This window comes from Mirounga angustirostris, unplaced genomic scaffold, assembly GCF_029215605.1.
Source record: "Mirounga angustirostris isolate CCGP_5_RB_7025 unplaced genomic scaffold, mMirAng1.0.hap1 SCAF_11, whole genome shotgun sequence".
NCBI lineage: Eukaryota > Metazoa > Chordata > Mammalia > Carnivora > Phocidae > Mirounga > Mirounga angustirostris.
In genome coordinates this window covers 56,793,426-56,813,190 of record NW_026991719.1, presented here as the reverse complement: position 1 = coordinate 56,813,190, position 19,765 = coordinate 56,793,426, and the positions used below count along the sequence as shown (strand labels likewise).

Here is a 19,765-nt window from a genome sequence, read left to right as displayed (position 1 = left end):
TGACAATCTAGACAAAGTGAATTAATTCTCTAAGAAAATATAAATTATCAAAACTGGTCCCAGATATAGAGAACCTAATATCCAAGAAACTTTCAAAGAGAATTCCCATGTTACATAAACTGTATCAGAGCATAGAAAAAAATCAAAAGCTTCCTTCCCGACTCATTTTATACAGTTGGCAAAACCTTCAAACTGAAACTGGACAAGGGGAGCACACATAGAAAACAAGTTATAGGCCACTATCTCATACGAACATATATGTAAATGTCCTAAATTGAAAACTAGTACATGAAACTCAGCAATGCACAGAAAGAATAATTTATCATGGTCAATAGGGGATGATTCAGTGATAGAAAAGTTATTTTTACAATTCACTCTAACAATAAGTTAAAAGAAGAAAAACTACATGATCATTAATTCCCAATCAATGATAAAACTCAACACTCATTTCTTATTTTAAAAATATGTACTTCTGGGGCACCTGGGTGGCTCAGTCAGTGAAGCAACTGCCTTCGGCTCAGGTGATGGCCCCGGGGTCCTGGGATCGAGTCCTGCATCGGGCTCCCCCTGCTCTGCAGGGAGTCTGCATCTCCCTCTGCCTGCCACTCCCCCCTGCTTGTGTGCACTCTCTCTCTATGACAAATAAATAAATAAAATCTCTAAAAAAATATGTACTTCTGGGGCACGTAGGTGGCTCAGTCAGTTAAGCGTCTGCTTTCGGCTCAAGTCATGATCCCGGGGCCCTGGGGTCGAGCCCCGCATCAGGCTCCCTGCTCAGTGGGGAGTCTGCTTCTCCCTCTGCCTCCCCCTGCTTGTGCTCATGCTCTCTCTCTCAAATAAATAAATAAATAAAATCATTTAAAAAATAAAAAAACTGAAAACATGTACTTCTTAGCAAACTAGGAATAAAAAGTCACTTCCTTAACTTGATAAAGGATATCTGCCAGAACTGTAGTGATAATTAAAGGTGAAACACTAGCAACATTATGGCTCGAGTAAAAACAGAAAAAAATGAGAATGGCTACTCTCACTGGTACTATTCAATCTTGTACTGAAAAAAGAAATAAGGTATAAATGTTAGGAAGAGGCCAAAGTGTCTACTTGCAAATAATATGAATATCCACCTAGAAAATCCAAATGATGAGACACTAAGAAAGCGTGGTGCCTGGGTGGCTCAGTCAGAGCGTCTGACTCTTGGTTTTGGGTCAGGTCATGAACTCAGGGTTGTGAGACTGAGACCTGCACCTGGCTGTGCAATCGGTGGGAAGTCTGCTTGAGATTCTCTCTCTCTCTCTCTCCCTCTGCCCCTGCCCCCACTTGCGTGCTCTCTCTCTAAAATAAATAAATAAATCTTAAAAAAAAAAAAAAAACTAAGAAAGCAATTCAGCAATGTGCCAAGATACAAGATCAAAATTTGAAAAATAATACTTTCCCTAGACAGGATTAGAAAATAAAATAGAGGGGCACCTGGGTGGCTCAGTCAGTTAAGCGTCTCTTTTTTTTTTTTTAAAGATTTTATTTATTTATTTGAGAGAGAGAGAGAATGAGAGACAGAGAGCATGAGAGGGAGGAGGGTCAGAGGGAGAAGCAGACTCCCTGCCAAGCAGGGAGCCCGATGTGGGACTCGATCCAGGGACTCCAGGATCATGACCTGAGCCGAAGGCAGTCGCTTAACCAACTGAGCCACCCAGGCGCCCGCGTCTGACTCTCGATTTAGGTTCAGGTCATGATTTCAGGGTCGTGAGATTGAGCCCCACATCAGGCTCTACGCTGGGCGTGGAGCCTGCTTGAGATTCTCTCTCTCCCTCTCTCTCTGCCCCCCCACCCTCACTCGTACTCAAGCTCAATCTCTCTTAAAAAAAGAAAATCAATTTTTTAAAAAAATAAAATGAAAAAGAGGTATTCAAAATAGCAACACAAACTATAATATGCCAGAATATGCCTACCAAGACAGGTGGTGTAAGAATTATACCAAGAAACCTGCAAAAGTTTACTGAAAGACATGAAAGACTTGAGTAAATATGGAGAGATCATGTTCCTGGATGGGCAGGCACAATTCTCAAGTTAATCTATACTTTGAATTCAGAATTTATATAATTTGTATTTTGTAATTTTTCATAGAACTTGACAACCTGATTCTAAAACTCATCTGGAAGAGAAAGTAATCAAAACGGTTCTGATAAAAGAAAAGTGAGGAGAAATTTGCCCTTCCAGAGATGAAAATATACTATAAACTACATCTATTAAAGGGTTTGAGAATAAACAGATACACTAATAGGGCAGAATAGAGCCCAGAAATAGACCCACACAGATCATCAACTCAATACACCTCAATACTAAGTCAAGTCAGTGGCTAAAGGGCCTTCTTTTTAATAAATGGTGCTAGAACAACTGCATATCCATGTGAAGTTGGGGAAATGATCTTCAACCCCTATCTCACTTTATAACCAAAAACTAATTCAAGATAGATTACAGAACTATGTAAAAGCTAACACTGTAAAGCTTCAAGCAGGAAACATAAGAGATTATCTTCATGACTTTGGGTAGGCAAAGATTTCATGGACAAGACTCCAAGTGCTCTAAGCATTAATGAAAAGAAATGGTAAACTGGACTTCATAAAAATTAAAATTTCTGCTCATCAAAAGCCATCATGAAAAAGACAAGCCACAGACTATAAAAAAATATTTGTAACATACATTATCTGACACTTCAATCCAGAATATATAAAGAACTCCCACAAATCATCAATAAAAAGACGAATACTTCAATGGGCAAAAGACTTGAATAGACACTTCAAAAAAGAAGATACATGAATAGATAGTAAGTACATGAAAAGAGGCTCAACACTATCATCTTTGAAATGTAAATTAAAACCATGATGAGATGCCATTTGACACCCACTCTAATGTTTCTAAGACATCTTTTCTTAAAAAAGATTTTATTTATTCATTTGAGAGAGAGAGAGAGAAACAAGTGGAGGGGTAGAAGGAGAGGGAGAAGCAGACTCTCCACTGAGCAGGGAGCCTGACGTGGGACTTGATCCTGGTACTTGGAGATCGTGAGCTGAGCCAAAGGCTGACACTTAACTGACTGAGCCACCCATGTGCCCCGACATCTTTGAAGATATGATAAGCTGGAACTCTCATACATTGCTGGGATATGAAATGGTACAAACTATGTTAGAGAATTATTAGGCACTTTCTTAAAAAGTTAAGCATACATCTACCTCCTCTACTCTGACGTATTTTCCCAAGAGAAATGGAAACATATATTAACAAAAAGACCTGTACATGAATGTTCAAGGCAGCCTATTCATAATAGCTAAAAACTGGAAATAACCCAAATTTCTATCTACAGGAGAATGGAAAAACAAGTAGTGGTATAATCATATAATGGAATATTACTCAGCAACACAGAGGAACACATTATTAATCAAAGCAAGAACATGGACAAATCTCAAAAAAAAAAAAAAACCCAAAACCCTAACCACATTATGCTAAACAAAAGAAGCCAGACACATAAAAATTTATGATTCCATTAATATGAAGTCTAAGAACATGCAAAAATAACCTATGGTGACAGAAGTCAGAAAGAAAGTGGTTGCTTAAGGTGGAATGTGGGTAGGGTGGATTGACTGGAAAGGGGTACAAAGGAACTTTGTGGGGTAGATGGAAATGTTCCATATCATGTTTTGGGTGATAGTTACACCCAAACTGGGTGATAAGTACATATACAACTATCAGAACTCAACAAACTGAACATTTAAAATATGTGCGTTTTATTGCATATACATTTTACCTCAAGAAAAAAAATAGGAAAACACACACACATAAAACATAAATGAAAAGATTACAAAATTAAAAAATGAGACTGAGAAAAAATATATGTAATATACATAACAAGGTATTAATAGCTAGAATATATAAACAACTTCTAAAATCAACAAAAATACAATCTGAAAGAAAAAAATAAGCAAAGGGTATGAACAGGCAATTCACAGAAATGGAAAGAGAAATGGCCAATAACATGAAAAAATGCTCAGTTTCACAAGTAATTGGGGGAAATACAATTTTTTTAAATAACATGCAATGTTCAAGATAGAAATAAAAAAGGTCAATAATATCTAATATTGTCAACAGTACAGGGAAACATTCTCATATAGTGAGGTGGCATGCATACCGGGACAGACATTTTAGAGAACAGTATTTAGCAGTATTTAAAATCTCAAATGTGTGTGCCCTTCACCCTAGCAATTCCTCTACCCGGGTATGTAATCTAGAGAATACTCTCAAGTATATATCACATACAAGGCTATTAACTAAGGCATCATTTTACAATAGCTAGAAACCGGACAACCTAAATGTCATTCAAAACAGGAATAAATAAACAAGGTAGACTTTGTACACTGTGGAGTCCTATATAGCACTCATAAAAATGAGGCAGATTTATACAGTGGTACAAAAAAATTTCAAAGATATTATTTTTAAAACATTTTTTTAAAGATTTTTATTTATTTGATAGAGTACAAGTAGGCAGAATGGCAGGCAGAGGGAGAGGGAGAAGCAGGTTCCATGCTGAGCAGAGAGCCCGAGGCAGGGCTTGATCCCAGGACCCTGGGACCATGACCTGAGCCAAAGGCAGACACTTAACCAAGTGAGCCACCCAGGCGCCCCTCAAAGATATATTATTAGCAGACAAAAGTTGGTTGAAAAATAGTATGCTGATGATAGCATTTGTCTTTAAAACAATAGGGAAACACCAGGTTAAAAAAAAAAAAACAGGCAGGTGAAAGTGGTTACACCTAGATTAGGATTGGGAGGGAAATCAAGGCGGGGGGTGGGGATTTGGGGGGGCATGATTTATCTTCGTCTGCATTGCTTGTGTTTTATATTAGGAATTTATTCATGTATTACTTGTATAATTCAAAGGGAGTAAATTAATTTAGCAATACCAAAATTTTAAAGGCATATAACAAATATATTACTACATATACATGCACACTTATGTATAGAAAAATATCTGGTGATGATACACAGCACACTTAATAGCCACAGTTAAACAAGAGCCTGCTTGGAAACTTAAAAGGAAGGATGTGGGGAATGAAGTGTCCACAGGAGGCTTTAAAAAGCTCTGATATATTTCTGGAAATCTAGAAAGCTGTGTGCATGCTCAGGAAAGACCTAAAAATGTCAGGAAAGACCTAAAAAGCCCTTATCTTGCACCCCCTGGCTGACGCTGAGGCCCTGTTCAAGAAGTGAAGACTAAGATAGAGTTGTAAAGAGCCTGAGTGTTAGAGACAAGCCCCAACACATAACACAGAGCCCTAGGCAAATGCAGAAGAGTTACAGTTCAAGGCATTTAAGGAAGTCTGAGACAAATGATTAGCTAACCACTAAAGTAACTAAGCACACACTTCTGTGACTGCACACTACTGGGAATTATAGAATTAGTCCGAGAAAGTCACTAAACATAAAAAGACAACAAGTTAGGTTTATTCTAGGAATACGAGATTGGTTTAACATCCAAAAATCAATTAATGCAATAAACATAATCAACAGGGGCACCTGAGTGGCTCAGTTGGTTAAGCAACTGTCTTCGGCTCGGGTCATGATCCTGGAGTCCCAGGATCGAGTCCCACATAGGGCTCCCTGCTCAGCGGGGAGTCTGCTTCTCCCTCTGACCCTCCCCCCTCTCATGCTCACCCTCTCTCTCTCTCAAATCAATCAATCTTTAAAAAAAATAAACCGAATCAACAGAATAATGAACAATAAAAAACAATAATGTGATCATGTCAACAGATGGTGAAAAATCATTTGACAAACTCAAGATAAACACACTCAACAAACTAGGTATAGACAGAAATTCCTCATCCTGGTAGGGGCATCTATGAAAACCCCATAGCTAACATCATACTTAATAGTAAAAGACTGAATGCTTTTCCCCTAACTCAGGAACAAGACAACAATATCCATTCTCACCATTTCCATTCAGCATTGTCCTGGAGGTTCTAGCCAGGACAATTAGGCAAGAAAAGGAAATAAAGGCATCCAGACCAATAAGGAAGAAGAAAAACTATCTCTGTTACAGATGACATGAACTTGTATACAGAAATCCTAAAGAATCCATTAAAAACCTATTAGAACTGACAAGCAAGTTCAGCTAGGTTGCAGACACGAGATCATTATACAAAACTCAATAAACAATTTGAAAATGAAATTCAGAAAACAATTCCATTTACAACAGCATTGAAAAGAATAAAGTATTTAGGAATAAATGTAACAAAAGAAGTGTAAAACGTAAACATTATTCAAAGATATTTAAGAGGACCTAAATAAACAGAAAGACATTTGAGGGGCACCTGAGTGGTTCAGTAGGTTAAGCGGCTGCCTTTCGGCTCAGGTCATGATCCCAGGGTCCTGGGATCGAGTCCCACATCGGGCTCCCGGCTCAGCAGGAAACCTTCTTTTCCCTCTCCCACTCCCCCTGCTTGTGCTCCCTCTCTCGCTGTGTCTCTCTCTGTCAAATAAATAAATAAAATCTTAAAAAAAAAGACTGAATGTTATGATGGCAATACTTCTTCAACTGATATACAGATTCAACACAACCCCTATGAAAATCCCAGCTGGCTTCTTTGCAGAAAATGACAAGCTGATCCTAACATTCATACGGAAATGCAAGGGACCCAGAATAGCCAAAACAATCTTGAAAAAGAACCATGTTGGAGCACTCACACTTCCTGATTTCAAAACTTACTACAAAGCTATGGCAATCAAGACAGTGTGGTACCAGCATAAGGACAGACATACAGATCAATGGAATAGAATTGAGAGTTCAATTGCTTCTTGACAAAGATGCTAAGACAATTCAGCGGGAAAGAATAGTCTTTTCTTTCTTTCTTTTTTTTTTTTAAGATTTTATTTATTTATTTGAGACAGAGGAATGAGAGAGAGAGAGCACATGAGAGAGGGGAGGGTCAGAGGGAGAAGCAGGCTCCCCGCCGAGCAGGGAGCCCGACGCGGGACTTGATCCCGGGACTCCAGGATCATGACCTGAGCCGAAGGCAGTCGCCTAACCAACTGAGCCACCCAGGCGCCCAAGAATAGTCTTTTCAACAAACGATGTGGGGATAACTATCTACATGCCAAAGACTGAACTTTGGACTGCCACTTCACACCATATACTAAAATTAACTCAAAATGGATCAAAGACTTAAATGCAGCATCTAAAACCATAAAGCTCTTAGAAGAAAACAGAAGCATAAATCTTTGTGACCTTGGATTAGGCATTTTCCATAGGTATGACACCAAACACATAAGCAACAAGAGAAAAAAACTAGATGAATGGACTTCATCAAAATTTTTTAAATTGTGTGCTTCAAAGGATACCATCAATAAGTGAAAACACAGGGCGCCTGGGTGGCTCAGATGGTTAAGCGTCTGCCTTCGGCTCAGGTCATGATCCCAGGGTCCTGGGATCGAGCCCCACATCGGGCTCCCTGCTCAGTGGGGAGCCTGCTTCTCCCTCTGCCTCTCTCTCACTCTCTGTCTCTTATGAATAAATAAATAAAATCTTTTAAAAAAATAAAAAAAATAAGTGAAAACACAACCCAAAGAATGGGAGAAAACATTTGCAAAGCATATACCTGATAAGGGGTTAGTATCCAGAATGTATAAAGAACATACATAACTCAACCATAAAAAAGATAAATAATTAAAAAACGGGCAAAGAATCTGAATGAACATTTTTCTAAAAAGATACACAAATTGCTGATAAGCACACGAAACAATGCTCAACATCATTAGCCACTGGGAAATGCAAACCAAAACCACAATGAGGTATCACTTTACACCCACTAGGATGGCTCCCATTAAAGACATAATAAAAGTAAGAATATGGGAAAATTAGAATCCTAATTTTAGAATTAGAATTCTAAGGATAACAATCCTGATAATGTTAAAGTGGTGCAGTTGCTGTGAAAAACAATCTGGCAGTTCTTCAAAAAGTTAAACACAGAGTTACCATATGATCCAGCAATTCCACTCCTAGGTATATACCAGAGAGAAATGAAAACAGATGTCTACTTAAAAATTTGTACAGCAATGCTCATAGCAGCATTATTCCTAATAACCCAAAGTGGAAGCAACCCAAATGTCCATCAATGGACAAATATATATTAATAAGTATTGATAATGAATGTGTAATAATAATAATATATTCATGTAGTAGAATATTATTTGGCGATAAAAAGGAATGAAGTACTGATACATGCTACACAACATGGATGAGCCTTGAAAACACTGTTAAAGTGAAAGAAGCCAGTCACAAAAGACCATATATCATATGACTAGATGTGTATGAAATGTCCAGAACAGGCAAATCTGTAGAGACAGAAAAAGCGTTAGTCACAGATAGGTGGGGCCGAGGGTGTGGCAGAAGGAGGTTGAGGAAAAATAGGGAATGACTTCTAATGCGTGCAGGTTTTCTTTTTGGGTGACGAAAACATTCTAAAATTTACTGTGGTGATACACAACTTTGTGAATATCCTCAAAGATTACCAAATTGTACAGTTTAAAAGGGTAAATTTTATGGTATATTAGTTACATCTTAATTAAAAAAAAAAAAAGAAACTTAAAAGTTACCATATGACCCAGCCAGCAATTGCACAATTAGGTGTATACCTAAAGGGAAATTACAACATTTGTCTACACAAAAACTTATACACAGATGCTCACAGAGCAATATTCAAAATAGCGAAATTGGATACAACTGATGAATGGACAAACATTCATACAAACATACAGCTGATGAATGGACAAACATTCAAAACGTATATCCACACAATGGAATATGATTCAGCATTCAAAGGGAACGAAGTGTTGCTACACACTACAACACGGATGATCCTTGAAAACCTTATGCTGAGTGAAACAAACCAGTCACAAAAGACCACGTATTGTACGATTATACTTATATAAAATACAGGTCATGGTTGCCTAGGGCTAGAGAAGGGGCTAGGAGTGCGGAGTGACTGCTAAATGATATGGAGGGTGAGTTTCTTTTTGAAGGTGATAAACATGATCTAAAATTAGATTGTGGTACTGGTTGCACAACTCTGTGAATATATCCACAGAAGTGTACAGTTTAAATGGGTGTACAGTTTAAATGGGTGAATTTTATGGTATGTGAATTATATCTCAATAAAGCTGTTAAAAAAAACTCAGAACTGTAAACCTAAAAAAAGAGGCACAAGAACCTTTAAAAATAGTATTAAGAAGGCTAAATCTCACAGCGCAAACACAGAACAAAAAGGGCACTTTCAAATACATTCAGAACAAAAAGCTGAATGAGCAAGAACTAGGTCTCTGCCCTGTGCTAGCAGTATAATAATGATATGTGACAGAGGTAAAATTCCTCAATTACTATTTTTGCTCCTGCATTCTCAGTTTCCAAGAGGGAAGTGCAGCCCAATATGAGTAAAGAGGTAGTAAGTGAGAACTCGACTCCTTTAACAGGAGTTCAAATATCTTGGAGCAGATGAATTATAGCCAAGGAAATGGAGAGTACTTTCAAATGAGAATGCTGAAGCTATGTCAGCGATCTTTGAGGGATCACAGAGAAAGATGTTCCAGAAGACTGGGCAGATGTAATTTCAATTTTCAAAAAAAAAAAAAAACAAAAAAGAAGAAGAAGAAGAAATAGAAGTTAATTCCATAAATTACAGACCAGTAAGTTTGATATAAGTCTTCTAGATTATGGGATGGATGATCACAGGGATGGCTTGCAAGAACCTAGAAACGGAAGAATAAGCACTAGAAGCCAACTTGAAGTCACTAAGAAGAAATCAATTTAGGCTAATCCTTATTTCTTTTTTGTAATGTCATTAAACTGGTAGCTAAGAGAAATATGGCAGACTTCGTATATCTGAACTTTAGCAAGGCATTTAGCAAAATCTTTTACGAGATCCTTAAGCACAAAATTGAGAAATAGGGGCTGGTTGTTAACTTTTGTTAGATTAATAATCACTTGAAAGATCATTCCCAAAGCATGCAGATTACCAGGCCACTATCATGCTAGACTAAGGTCTCTAATAGCAATCACCATGGGGTTCTTCTAGCCTTAGGAGCTTCATCGTTTATATCCAACAGCTTAAATGAAGATATGGAAACCATGCTGATGAGGTTTATAAGTGACAATATCTGAGAAGGATAGTGAATACTTGAGATGACAGAATCAGGAGACCGATTTTAATCATAAGTAGTTGGGGATAAAACCAAACCAAACCAAACCAAACAAAAATAAAACTTGCCTGGACCAGATGAAATCAAACCAAGGGCCAGATCCAAATCTCATACCTAAATTAGAAAATGAGTGCAAGGGAAAGAAACAGGTTTTCACTATTTCTGATATCAGCCTTGAACTTGAATTGTAGCTACTGTTAGAATATGACCTCAAATATTTCTGTCAAGACACCAATGACACAATAAGAGTACTAGAAGTTTTCATCTACAAGTGTAGCCTTAAGCTCTCTCACCCTCTTTCAGACGGTCCCCTTCAGCCTTGGTTTTCTTCTGTCTTTCTGATCCAGCAAGGTCTACAAGATGCAGCTTGGAGCGAAAGCTGCTATTCCTGTGATGACAAGAAGACACAAATGAGAACGGCACGTGAGCTTGAGGGTGGCTGAGTGTCAAAGCCGACCTGCTGGCTCTGGTTTTCTTTCAAGTCAGTCAAAATGGCTCCACTGGTTACCAGTGCTCAGGGTACTGATGGCCGATGATTCGTCAAACGCACTGAAGAAGCAACTTAATATTCAACTTTGGTAGAACTGTTAACAATCTTGACTCTTTAAACTGTGAACTGCAACTTACTTGTCAGTCTTCCTTCTTTGCTCTATGGAGATTGTAAAGATGGCATGAGATCGGGATGACTGGGAGTTCATAGCTGTGGAGGCCACAGTCCTACAGTTGTTGCCCTGCTCCAAACAGGAAACAGTGTCCAGGGCGACTACAACAGTCTTCTCAGTGAGTCCCACAATCTAATTCAGAGAAAGAAAAAAAAAATGCCCTTAGGATTCTGCTTTACATACTTCATCAGAGATAGAAGGACTGGTAGGTTAAAAAATAATGCTTTAAGGGGCACCTGGGTGGCTCAGTCGTTAAGTGTCTGCCTTCTGCTCAGGTCGTGATCCCGGGGTCCTGGGATCGAGCCCCGCATCAGGCTCTCTGCTCGGCGGGAAGCCTGCTTCTCCCTCTCCCACTCCCCCTGCTTGTGTTCCCTTTCTCGCTATATCTCTCTGTGTCAAATAAATAAATTAAAAAACATTTTTTTAAATAATGCTTTGATGTTCCAATAGAACCTCAATAAATAGGACAGTTGTGGTGATAAGGACTGTTTTAACTAACTCTATGATCACAGCAAACCAAGGTCCCTAATCTCCCCTAGGGACTTCCAAAACAAGGGTACCAGACAACACTAGAGCTAGAAGAGATCTCTAGATTTTAGGATAGAACAACGGATAGGTGCCCTCTGGGGAGCTCCCAAGTGAAGGTAAGCTTTGGCCCCAAGAACAGCAAGGGCAACACAAATACTTACAGTATTTCTCTTTGCTACTTTCTCCATGTGACCCTGTGCCCCTCCCTATACCTCTGACCGGTTTTAGACTTCATTTTCACTACGGGAAACAGCAGGAAAACAGGGTCCTACGCTTGGTACTGTATCTACGCAAGATAATTTGTACACGTTAAAATCTCTTGGAGCCTCTGGAGATTGAACTAGATGATTATGAAGACCCTGCTAGCCCAAATATGCTATTGTTTTATTACTCCATAGCTCCCAGATCTACATCTGTGTAGTCCTTCATTTCTAGTCCTTCATTTCTAATTGCCTGCCACTTATACTTTGTAAACAGTGAATTATAAACCAAACTCATCTTCCCTCCACCAGCACCGATTCTCTCCACTTCTGTTAATATCTCTATGCGCAAAACCTCAGATTCACCTTCAATTCCTCTCCTCCCATTTCGCCATACCTCATCTGTCACCAACTCCTAGCCATTTTTCTTTTGAATCCATTGCTTCCTTTTCCTTTCCACATCTACCTGCCTCTTCCAGGCCGATCTTGCTTCATGCCTGAAGAAGAAGGCAAAGTTTCTCCAACTGGCCTTCCTCATCCCAGTCTATCTCCTTTTCAAGCCACTTGTGTTTAGTCTTCCTAAAATCCTGCTTCTGAAAATGTCACCAAATTACTAAGTTCTGTGCTAGATAATGAGGATCCGAGGAGATTTTAAGACACTCTCCTAACGTCCAGCAGCTAACACAGTTGGAGAGAGATACGCATAAGATAAAAACTTGGTAAAAGTGGCCATGGCAGTCTCGCTTATATACTGTCCACAGGGATGGAACACATGAAGCTTTAGCCTGGCTTCATAACCTGGTCCTAACACATCTATTACTTCTCAACCCAGAGCCTCGAATCCAGACAGACTGGTCTAGTCTTACTAACCCAAGGAGTATATTTTCTGCTTAAGCTACTCCTTACACAAGAATACCCTTACTTCTTTTCTCTCTACTTATATTCCATCTATCCCACCTGAAGAGTGTTCACAAACTTGTCCTTACCCACCCCGATTTAAATCAAAAACACATACTTTTTTGTATTGAAAATTGTACCTCAAATAATGCTTGGGATTTAATTCCTGCCTTGGCATGGGGCATATAAAAGATCTTGGAACTGGGTCAAGACCTGGCTCAGTACCAACATTCTTTCTGGTGATACCATGCATTTTGCCCAGGTTTCTTATCCCCACTATCCAAATTGTCTTCCTGTATTCCAAGTTTATCAGGCTTTTTTTTTTTTTTTTAAGATTTTACTTATTTATTTGAGAGAGAGAGGGAGAGCAGGGAGGGAGAATGAGAGGGAGAAGCAGACTCCCCACTGAGCAGAGAGCCCAACTCGGGGCTCGATCCCAGGACTCTGGGATCATGACCTGAGCCGAAGGCAGATGCTTAACCGACTGAGCCACCCAGGCACCCCATCAGGCTTTCAAAATAGGTCTGATCCTTCAAGCCTTTATTTTAATACCTGGCTAATGACTTAATAACCCAGAAGGAAAAAAAAACCAGAAGCACGCCTGTTCTTCAAGCACCTGTACCCTAAACCTTCATCTTTCCATGCAGTGAAGAGAGGAAGGGGAAGAAGATGGGTAAGACACTATTTTACCAAGTTTTCCCATTTATATAACCTACTCTCATCCACTTCCAGCCCTGGATTCTCTCCCTGAATACTCAAGCTGGAGCTAGACCCAAACTCTGCCTGTTTTCAATACCGGCTTCTGGATTTGGTCTACTCCCATATATAAAACTCCCAACCTTGCCTCAAATTTTCTGTTTAGCTATATAGCTCCTCATCCTGCATCTAAACCATACGACAGAAGCCTCTCATATAAGTGATCTCTTCTTCCTGTGGTAACTTATGAATTTTAAATTTTTTATATTATTTAATTTTTTCCTATTTAAATATCATCCCAAAGCCTAGCATGTCTGTTATAGTGCTGGCCCAACAGAATTTTCTGTGACCATGGTCTATATCTGTACTGTCCTATAGTAGCCACAGCCACAAGTAGCTATTGGGATATGTGGCTAGTGTGACGAAGGGACTGAATTTTAAATTTCATTATATCTTAGTTCCCTTAAGTTTAGCCATTTGTGGCTAGTGGCTATTGTACTGAATAGCCCAGGCTTAGAACTCTATAAATAATTAATGAATATTTAGTTGATATTAGCATTCCTTCCACAGGGAACAGGAAGATGATAAAACTTCCTTCCCCACAAGAGCTCCCATCTAGGAATTCTAGATTAACAAGGGAAATTAGGATCACACGAAATCTGAAAGACTGAGATGTCAGTAGCCATTTAAAACCACAGTGGCAAATAAAAGGGATGTGAACTTTAGCAGTGGCCAACATTTTTCAGTAACAACAAATGAGACAAACACACCTTTATGCCTTCTTTAGGATCCTCTCGTATATTTATTTGAGAGGCTTTCTCACGAGATGGGCATAGAAGATCCAAGATTTCTTCGTTGTAAATCTGGTATTGTTAAAAATGAAGTGGTAAAAACAAGATGTTAACAGTGGTAATCTTGGGGTGGTGGGATCATAGGTGATTTTTAAAATTCTTTGTGACTTTCTGTATTAAAAAATAGTTTACAACATATTATTTTTATAATTAAGAAAAGGCCTTTAATCTCACGTGTAACCATTTGATACTTACAAGAATGAATTCACATATTCATTGTAACAAAATTGAGACTGCTCTCTTAGGACAGTTTCTTGGGAATAGCAGACACAATGAAAAGTTACCTGAGTGCCCAAATTCAGTTCTTTGATGGTACCATAACAGCATCATCTTCCCTGATTTTGCTACAATGTTTAAGTAACGGGTCCTCAGTGGAGGGTGGAAATGGGAAGCACATGGGAGAAGTGGCAACCAATATTTCAACCACCAGAACTTTAAGTATTTAGAACAGTGTTTAGCACATAGCAAGCACCATATTTGTTTGCTATTATTGCTGTTGCTGCAATTTAACCTACCAGGTTCTTAAGTAATTTTTACATTTGATTACCTGACCGTAACTGGGTTAATCAAGAGATTCAAGAAGGCTAAATCCTAATGATGTTTAACTCCCTGCCTTCCAACTCTATACCTCCAATACCTATTAATGTATTAAGATTCAACTCCAGGAAGGAGTATTCACATACAATATATAATTTCATGCTTACATTATATAAGTTTAATCATTGCTCGTTAAAGATATCACTGCTATGGAACCAACTAGCTAGTTTCCCAAAACCCATAAATTTCCTGAACATGTGTTTGAGGTCACGAGGTTAGATATAACTGGTCAATCCAGTTGTACAGTGACATTCACTAGAATGAAAACCACACAAGGGTAGGGATTTTTATGTTTTGTTCACGGATATATTCCAAGTACCTAGAGCAGGCCCTGTAACACAGTAGGTATTCAATAACATCTGTTGAATAAACACATTCTATTATCACACAGCTCAATACTTCACCCATTTTTTTAACATTCTTCCTGAAGTAGAAGCATTATCACTCAGGCCTCAAAACAGTAAAGGAAAATCAAATATTTTTCTGCAGACACTACAGGGAATCAGCAGCAGAGGCCAAATTGGAATTAAAGAACTCCTATCATCTTTTTATGCGGCAATGCCAACTCCTCCAACAATCAGATTAAACAGACTATTCTGACAAGAAAAGAACTGGGCAGGAGCCAGCTCCAACTGAGCCAGTAAATTTTCTCTATCAATTTATTAAAATGTAATTTACTAAAAATGCAATTTACTAATTTGAGTCATGCCAGGAAAAAACTCAATTTGGATTTATTTTTTCTATCCAAAGATACATTTGAATTCAGTATAATTAAAGATAAATCATTTACCTCTAAGTATGACACTTTCAGAGTAAATTCGATGTCACTCTTTTTATCAATTTCTTTGAAGAGCAATTGTATTACCCTAGGAATGACCCCAACTGTTGGTTCATTCTCTTGCTCTGCGGTGTATGCACCTCCCATTGAATAGGTTTTTCCAGAGCCAGTCTGCCCATAGGCCAGGACGGTTGCATTGTATCCTGGCAAAATAGAAATCACATGCATAGTGGTACTCAAATATTTTCATCCAATCAATATACACCATTTCCTTCAGCAATTACTTGCAACAAAATTGAGACTGCTCTCTTAAGACAGGGGTCTCTTAGGAACAGCAGACACAGAGAAAATTTATATGCATGCCAGGATTTTGCATTTCTCCAAACCAGCAAAGAAGAAAAATACCAGCCCCAGAATGTGTGCCCCTCTTCATTGCCCTTAAAAGCTAGGAAGTAAAACACTTAAAGATAAGACTGAGATAATGAAGGTGGCCGACTCACTGCCAAAAAGCCATTCAGAGCTTTATAATTCTACTTTTAGCAATTCTAAATTATGGGAATTAAATGAAAGTCTTAGAAGTTGCATAAATAGAAGGGATTCCAACATATGTTTTTGATGACCAGTCTTCATCTGAAAAGGCAACAAAGTTGATTTTTACGATCAGTGAAAGCATCCACTCCTTATCTAAACTCTCAGACTGCATCTGGACCATATTATCAGGCTCCTTGGCACTTTTTTTTTCTTTTTAAAAGAACTTGTTTGTCTAAATGAAGACCTTCCTTGATATTCTGAAAGATCATAAGATGTTACATCAAGATTTCCACTGTAATAAATAGCTAGTATCACCTGGCATGACCATGAGGCAAAAGAATAATATTCCATAATCTTCTACAATACCACAGATATGTGTACATAGTAATAACTGGGGAAACCAAGTTTCAGTACTTTCCCCAAAATATTCAGGGCTCTCTGGTATTGGGAATTCAGAGTACAAGAGGATGATGTTGAAAATATTGGCTGTGTCTTTGCAACTGAGAGCAATGTTAACCAAACATATATATTGGAATCACTATCTACTTCATATTCCTCTAAAGTCTATAATTTAATTCTCAGATTCCCAAGTTAAGATAAAAGTATAGAACTATAGTGCTCTTACTGAGCTGTGAAGCAACATTCTGAGGAAGATGACCAGATAATGAAGGGTCTGGAAACCATACTGTTTCCAGAATAGCTGAAGCAGACAGGGATGGTTAATTAGAAGAGACTTAGGCAGAATCACATAATTGTCTTCCAAATGTGTAAATAGGAAAAAGATTAACTTTATAGTGGAGAAGCCTGGCAGATAACACTGTAATCGAATAATCAAAATGAACATCAGCAGTAATAAAACAAATCATCATGTGCTGGCGATAGGATTCAATGGGAAGAATACAGCATCATTTCTGTGATATTCCTGGTACAGATATACAACCTGAATCCAATCATAAGTAAACATCAGACAAACCAAAATTGATAAACAGTTTACAAAACAACAACTGGTCTTTAAGAGTCAGGATCACAAAAAAAAAAAAAAAAAGACTGAAAAAACTTTAGAATGAAAGAGACTATAAAGAGACAGCACAACTAAATATAACAAGTGCTTTTGAACCAGATTCTTTTACTCTAAAGGATGTTATTGGGACAACTGGTGAAACCTGAACAAAGTCTGAGGACTAGATGGTAGTAATGTAGCAATGCTAATTTCATGATTTTGATGCTTATATGCTTATACTGTAGTTATGTAGGAGGAAGTCCTTGAGTGTGGCAAATATACACTAAAGTATTCAGGAGGCATCAGGTCAACAATCCATCTCAAATGATTCAGGAAAAAAGTTTTTTATGCTGTTCTTGCAACATTTCTCTAAGTTTGACATTATCACTTTAATATTTTAAAAGTTTGAAACAAAGTGTTCAGTGTGTCCTGAGCCATAACATCATTTTAAAAAGTGGGAAAAATATGTGAATTTGCCTAGAGGGATGAACTAACATCACTGGGTAGAAATTATAGGGAAGCAAATTTCATCTCTATATAATCTAGTGCAATTGGAGTTGTCCAAAATTCAATGGGACCACCTTGTGAGTCAGTGAGTTCCCTATCAAAGGAGAAAAAATTTAAATAGACGCTAGAAGTTCACTTAGAGATATTGCTGGAAAGCATTTTTCTTTCAATGCAAAGTAAGACTACATAATGTACAAATGTGTCTTTTATCTTTAAGGGACCGGTGTGCCGTGGTTCAACTTCTTTTACATAGACCTCTGGTTTGAATCCTGAATAACCTCTGTACTGGAATAACAATAATTAAACATCTCTCAGGCACTGCTCCCTTCTTTAGAACCCTCCTATACTGCTATGGTCTTCAACAACACTAAAGTCTTAGCTTCTTCAATAAAGATTATTAACTGGTCAGAGTACTCAGGGGTTTTAGGAAATATTCTTCTTCACCTAAAAGAATTCTATTCATCATCCAAGATCTCACTCAAAGGTTCCCCATGCTGTGAAATTCACCCCTAATCCCCCAAGCAGAGTTAGTGCCATCCTTTTGGTTTTCATAACACTTGGAAAGCAGTGCTACTTCTATAGCAGGACTTACTCTATTGTGTATTTTTAACTTTTAAAATATTTTTTCTTAAAGATAAGTGCAAAAAGGTTAAAATTTTTTATGTACTTAAAATTATGTATGTAGTCATCTACTACCACTCCCACTCCTGGACTTTGAACTCCTCCAGGGCATGGAAGCTATGTAACTTTTCTCTGAATCCTCAACAGGCTTCAGAGTACCTGGGCCTTAAGTAGGTTGGCAGACTGATCATCTTCGGCACCCATGAAAGAGCTTAGAACTGAATGAAGTTCCAGGACAAACCAACAAAAATATATATACAAGTCAAAGATGGGCTGAACCACAGAAAGCAAATACAGTATAAAACTAGCATCAAGGGTACAGATTTTCGCAAATGATACTGAGTTAGTTCCCAGGCTGTGGGTTCTTTGAAGGCAGGACTCATGTTTCATCTATTGCCCTATTTGCAGCACCCATGTACAGTGGCTGACACAAAACATATGCTCGAGAACCGGTGGAAGAATTAAATAGCCTTACCTTTAAATATGCCTTTTATGAGTGGTGCTACTGCTGTATTGAAGACCTCTTCCTGTTCCGTAGAGGGGTCAAACACAAAATCGTAGGTAAAGGATTTGTCAGTACCAAGCACCACCTAGAGAAGGCAAGGGACAAGGAGTAAGAAAACTTGAAAGGCGAGACCACGCCCCTCACTGCCATTTGGCCCCAGCTGTTCAGAGGCAGGCCCAGGACTCTCGTACGCACCTGAGGCTCCCCGGGTACGAAGGAAAGGCACATCTGGCAGCCCTCACTAATCTCTTTGGGGACCAGAGGGCGACATCGCAGTGCCACTCTTACAGGAATTCCCTTCACCTCTTCCTTCATGATCCTATCGCAGCACCGTCTCTGCGGGGGGAAAAAAAGAAAAGATACTTGCTGATGAATCTTGGTAGGTTGGGAGGGGTGGGAGTTCCGGCCCGCCCTGGAGGGTGGGATGGGTTACGGAACTCAGCGGTAGCGGTGGCAGCCTCCCCGTCCCAGCGGGATCGCTGCCTCCGGAGAGTCACTGTCCCTCAGACTTGGCCACGACCGGACAGCCCGTCAAGCCCTACGCTCTGAAGAGAGCGAAGTGGAGTCTGAAATGAAAAGGAAACCCCCAGCGGAGATGACGACAAAGAACCAAAACCCCAGCATCCCGGGGAAGGCAGATCCTGAGCTAAGGTGTGCTCCCTTAACTCACCGAACTAAACGTCCCTTCCCCGGTCTCCCGCCGCCCTGTCCCAACCGGAGCTTTAACCGCCAAGTTTCAAATCGGTCCCTGAGGCGCCAGCCAATCGGAGCGCAGCCAGATTGCTGGCAGAGCACGCACGTCGGCGCGCGCAGGAGTACGCGTTGGGAAGGGGAGGACCTGTGCGCCGCACCCTGAGCCCGCCCTTTCCGACCCACCCGAGCATCCGCTTCCGGTTTCCAGACTGAATTGGCGGTGAGCGGAGCCTGAGGTTCCTGCGGCCTGCGGGTGGGTGAGGCGGTATGGCACGGACCGCGGCTTGTGCGCCGGACTCCAGCAGAATGCGGGGCGGGGACCTGGAAGGTGGCTGGCGGTGAAGGAGGGGTCGTTCTGGGGACCCCCACCATTACTGATCTCATCTAGGGAATGTGGGGCGGTGCCTTGCCCCGAGTCCCTGTGGATAGTTGGAGGCAGCCCTCTCTTGGACTTCGGAAA

The 19,765-nt window shown here is 39.5% G+C and overlaps 1 protein-coding gene across 3 annotated transcripts in view; it reads right to left on the bottom strand.

Moving 5' to 3' along the window:
- Window positions 1-19,409, bottom strand: part of KIF4A (kinesin family member 4A) — a 116,804-nt gene extending 97,395 nt beyond the window's left edge. The window contains exons 1-8 of one of the 3 annotated variants that reach the window (XM_064574206.1): window positions 19,283-19,323; window positions 19,051-19,178; window positions 18,808-18,948; window positions 18,583-18,697; window positions 15,461-15,651; window positions 13,993-14,085; window positions 10,867-11,033; window positions 10,533-10,627 (exon numbers count right to left, since the gene is read on the bottom strand). In XM_064574206.1, the coding sequence (XP_064430276.1) occupies window positions 10,533-10,627; window positions 10,867-11,033; window positions 13,993-14,085; window positions 15,461-15,651; window positions 18,583-18,697; window positions 18,808-18,927 (781 nt within the window). In that variant the 5' untranslated portion in view covers window positions 18,928-18,948; window positions 19,051-19,178; window positions 19,283-19,323. The other 2 variants (XM_045879259.3, XM_064574205.1) reach the window with 2 other exon arrangements.
- Between the last annotated feature and the right edge of the window lie 356 nt (window positions 19,410-19,765).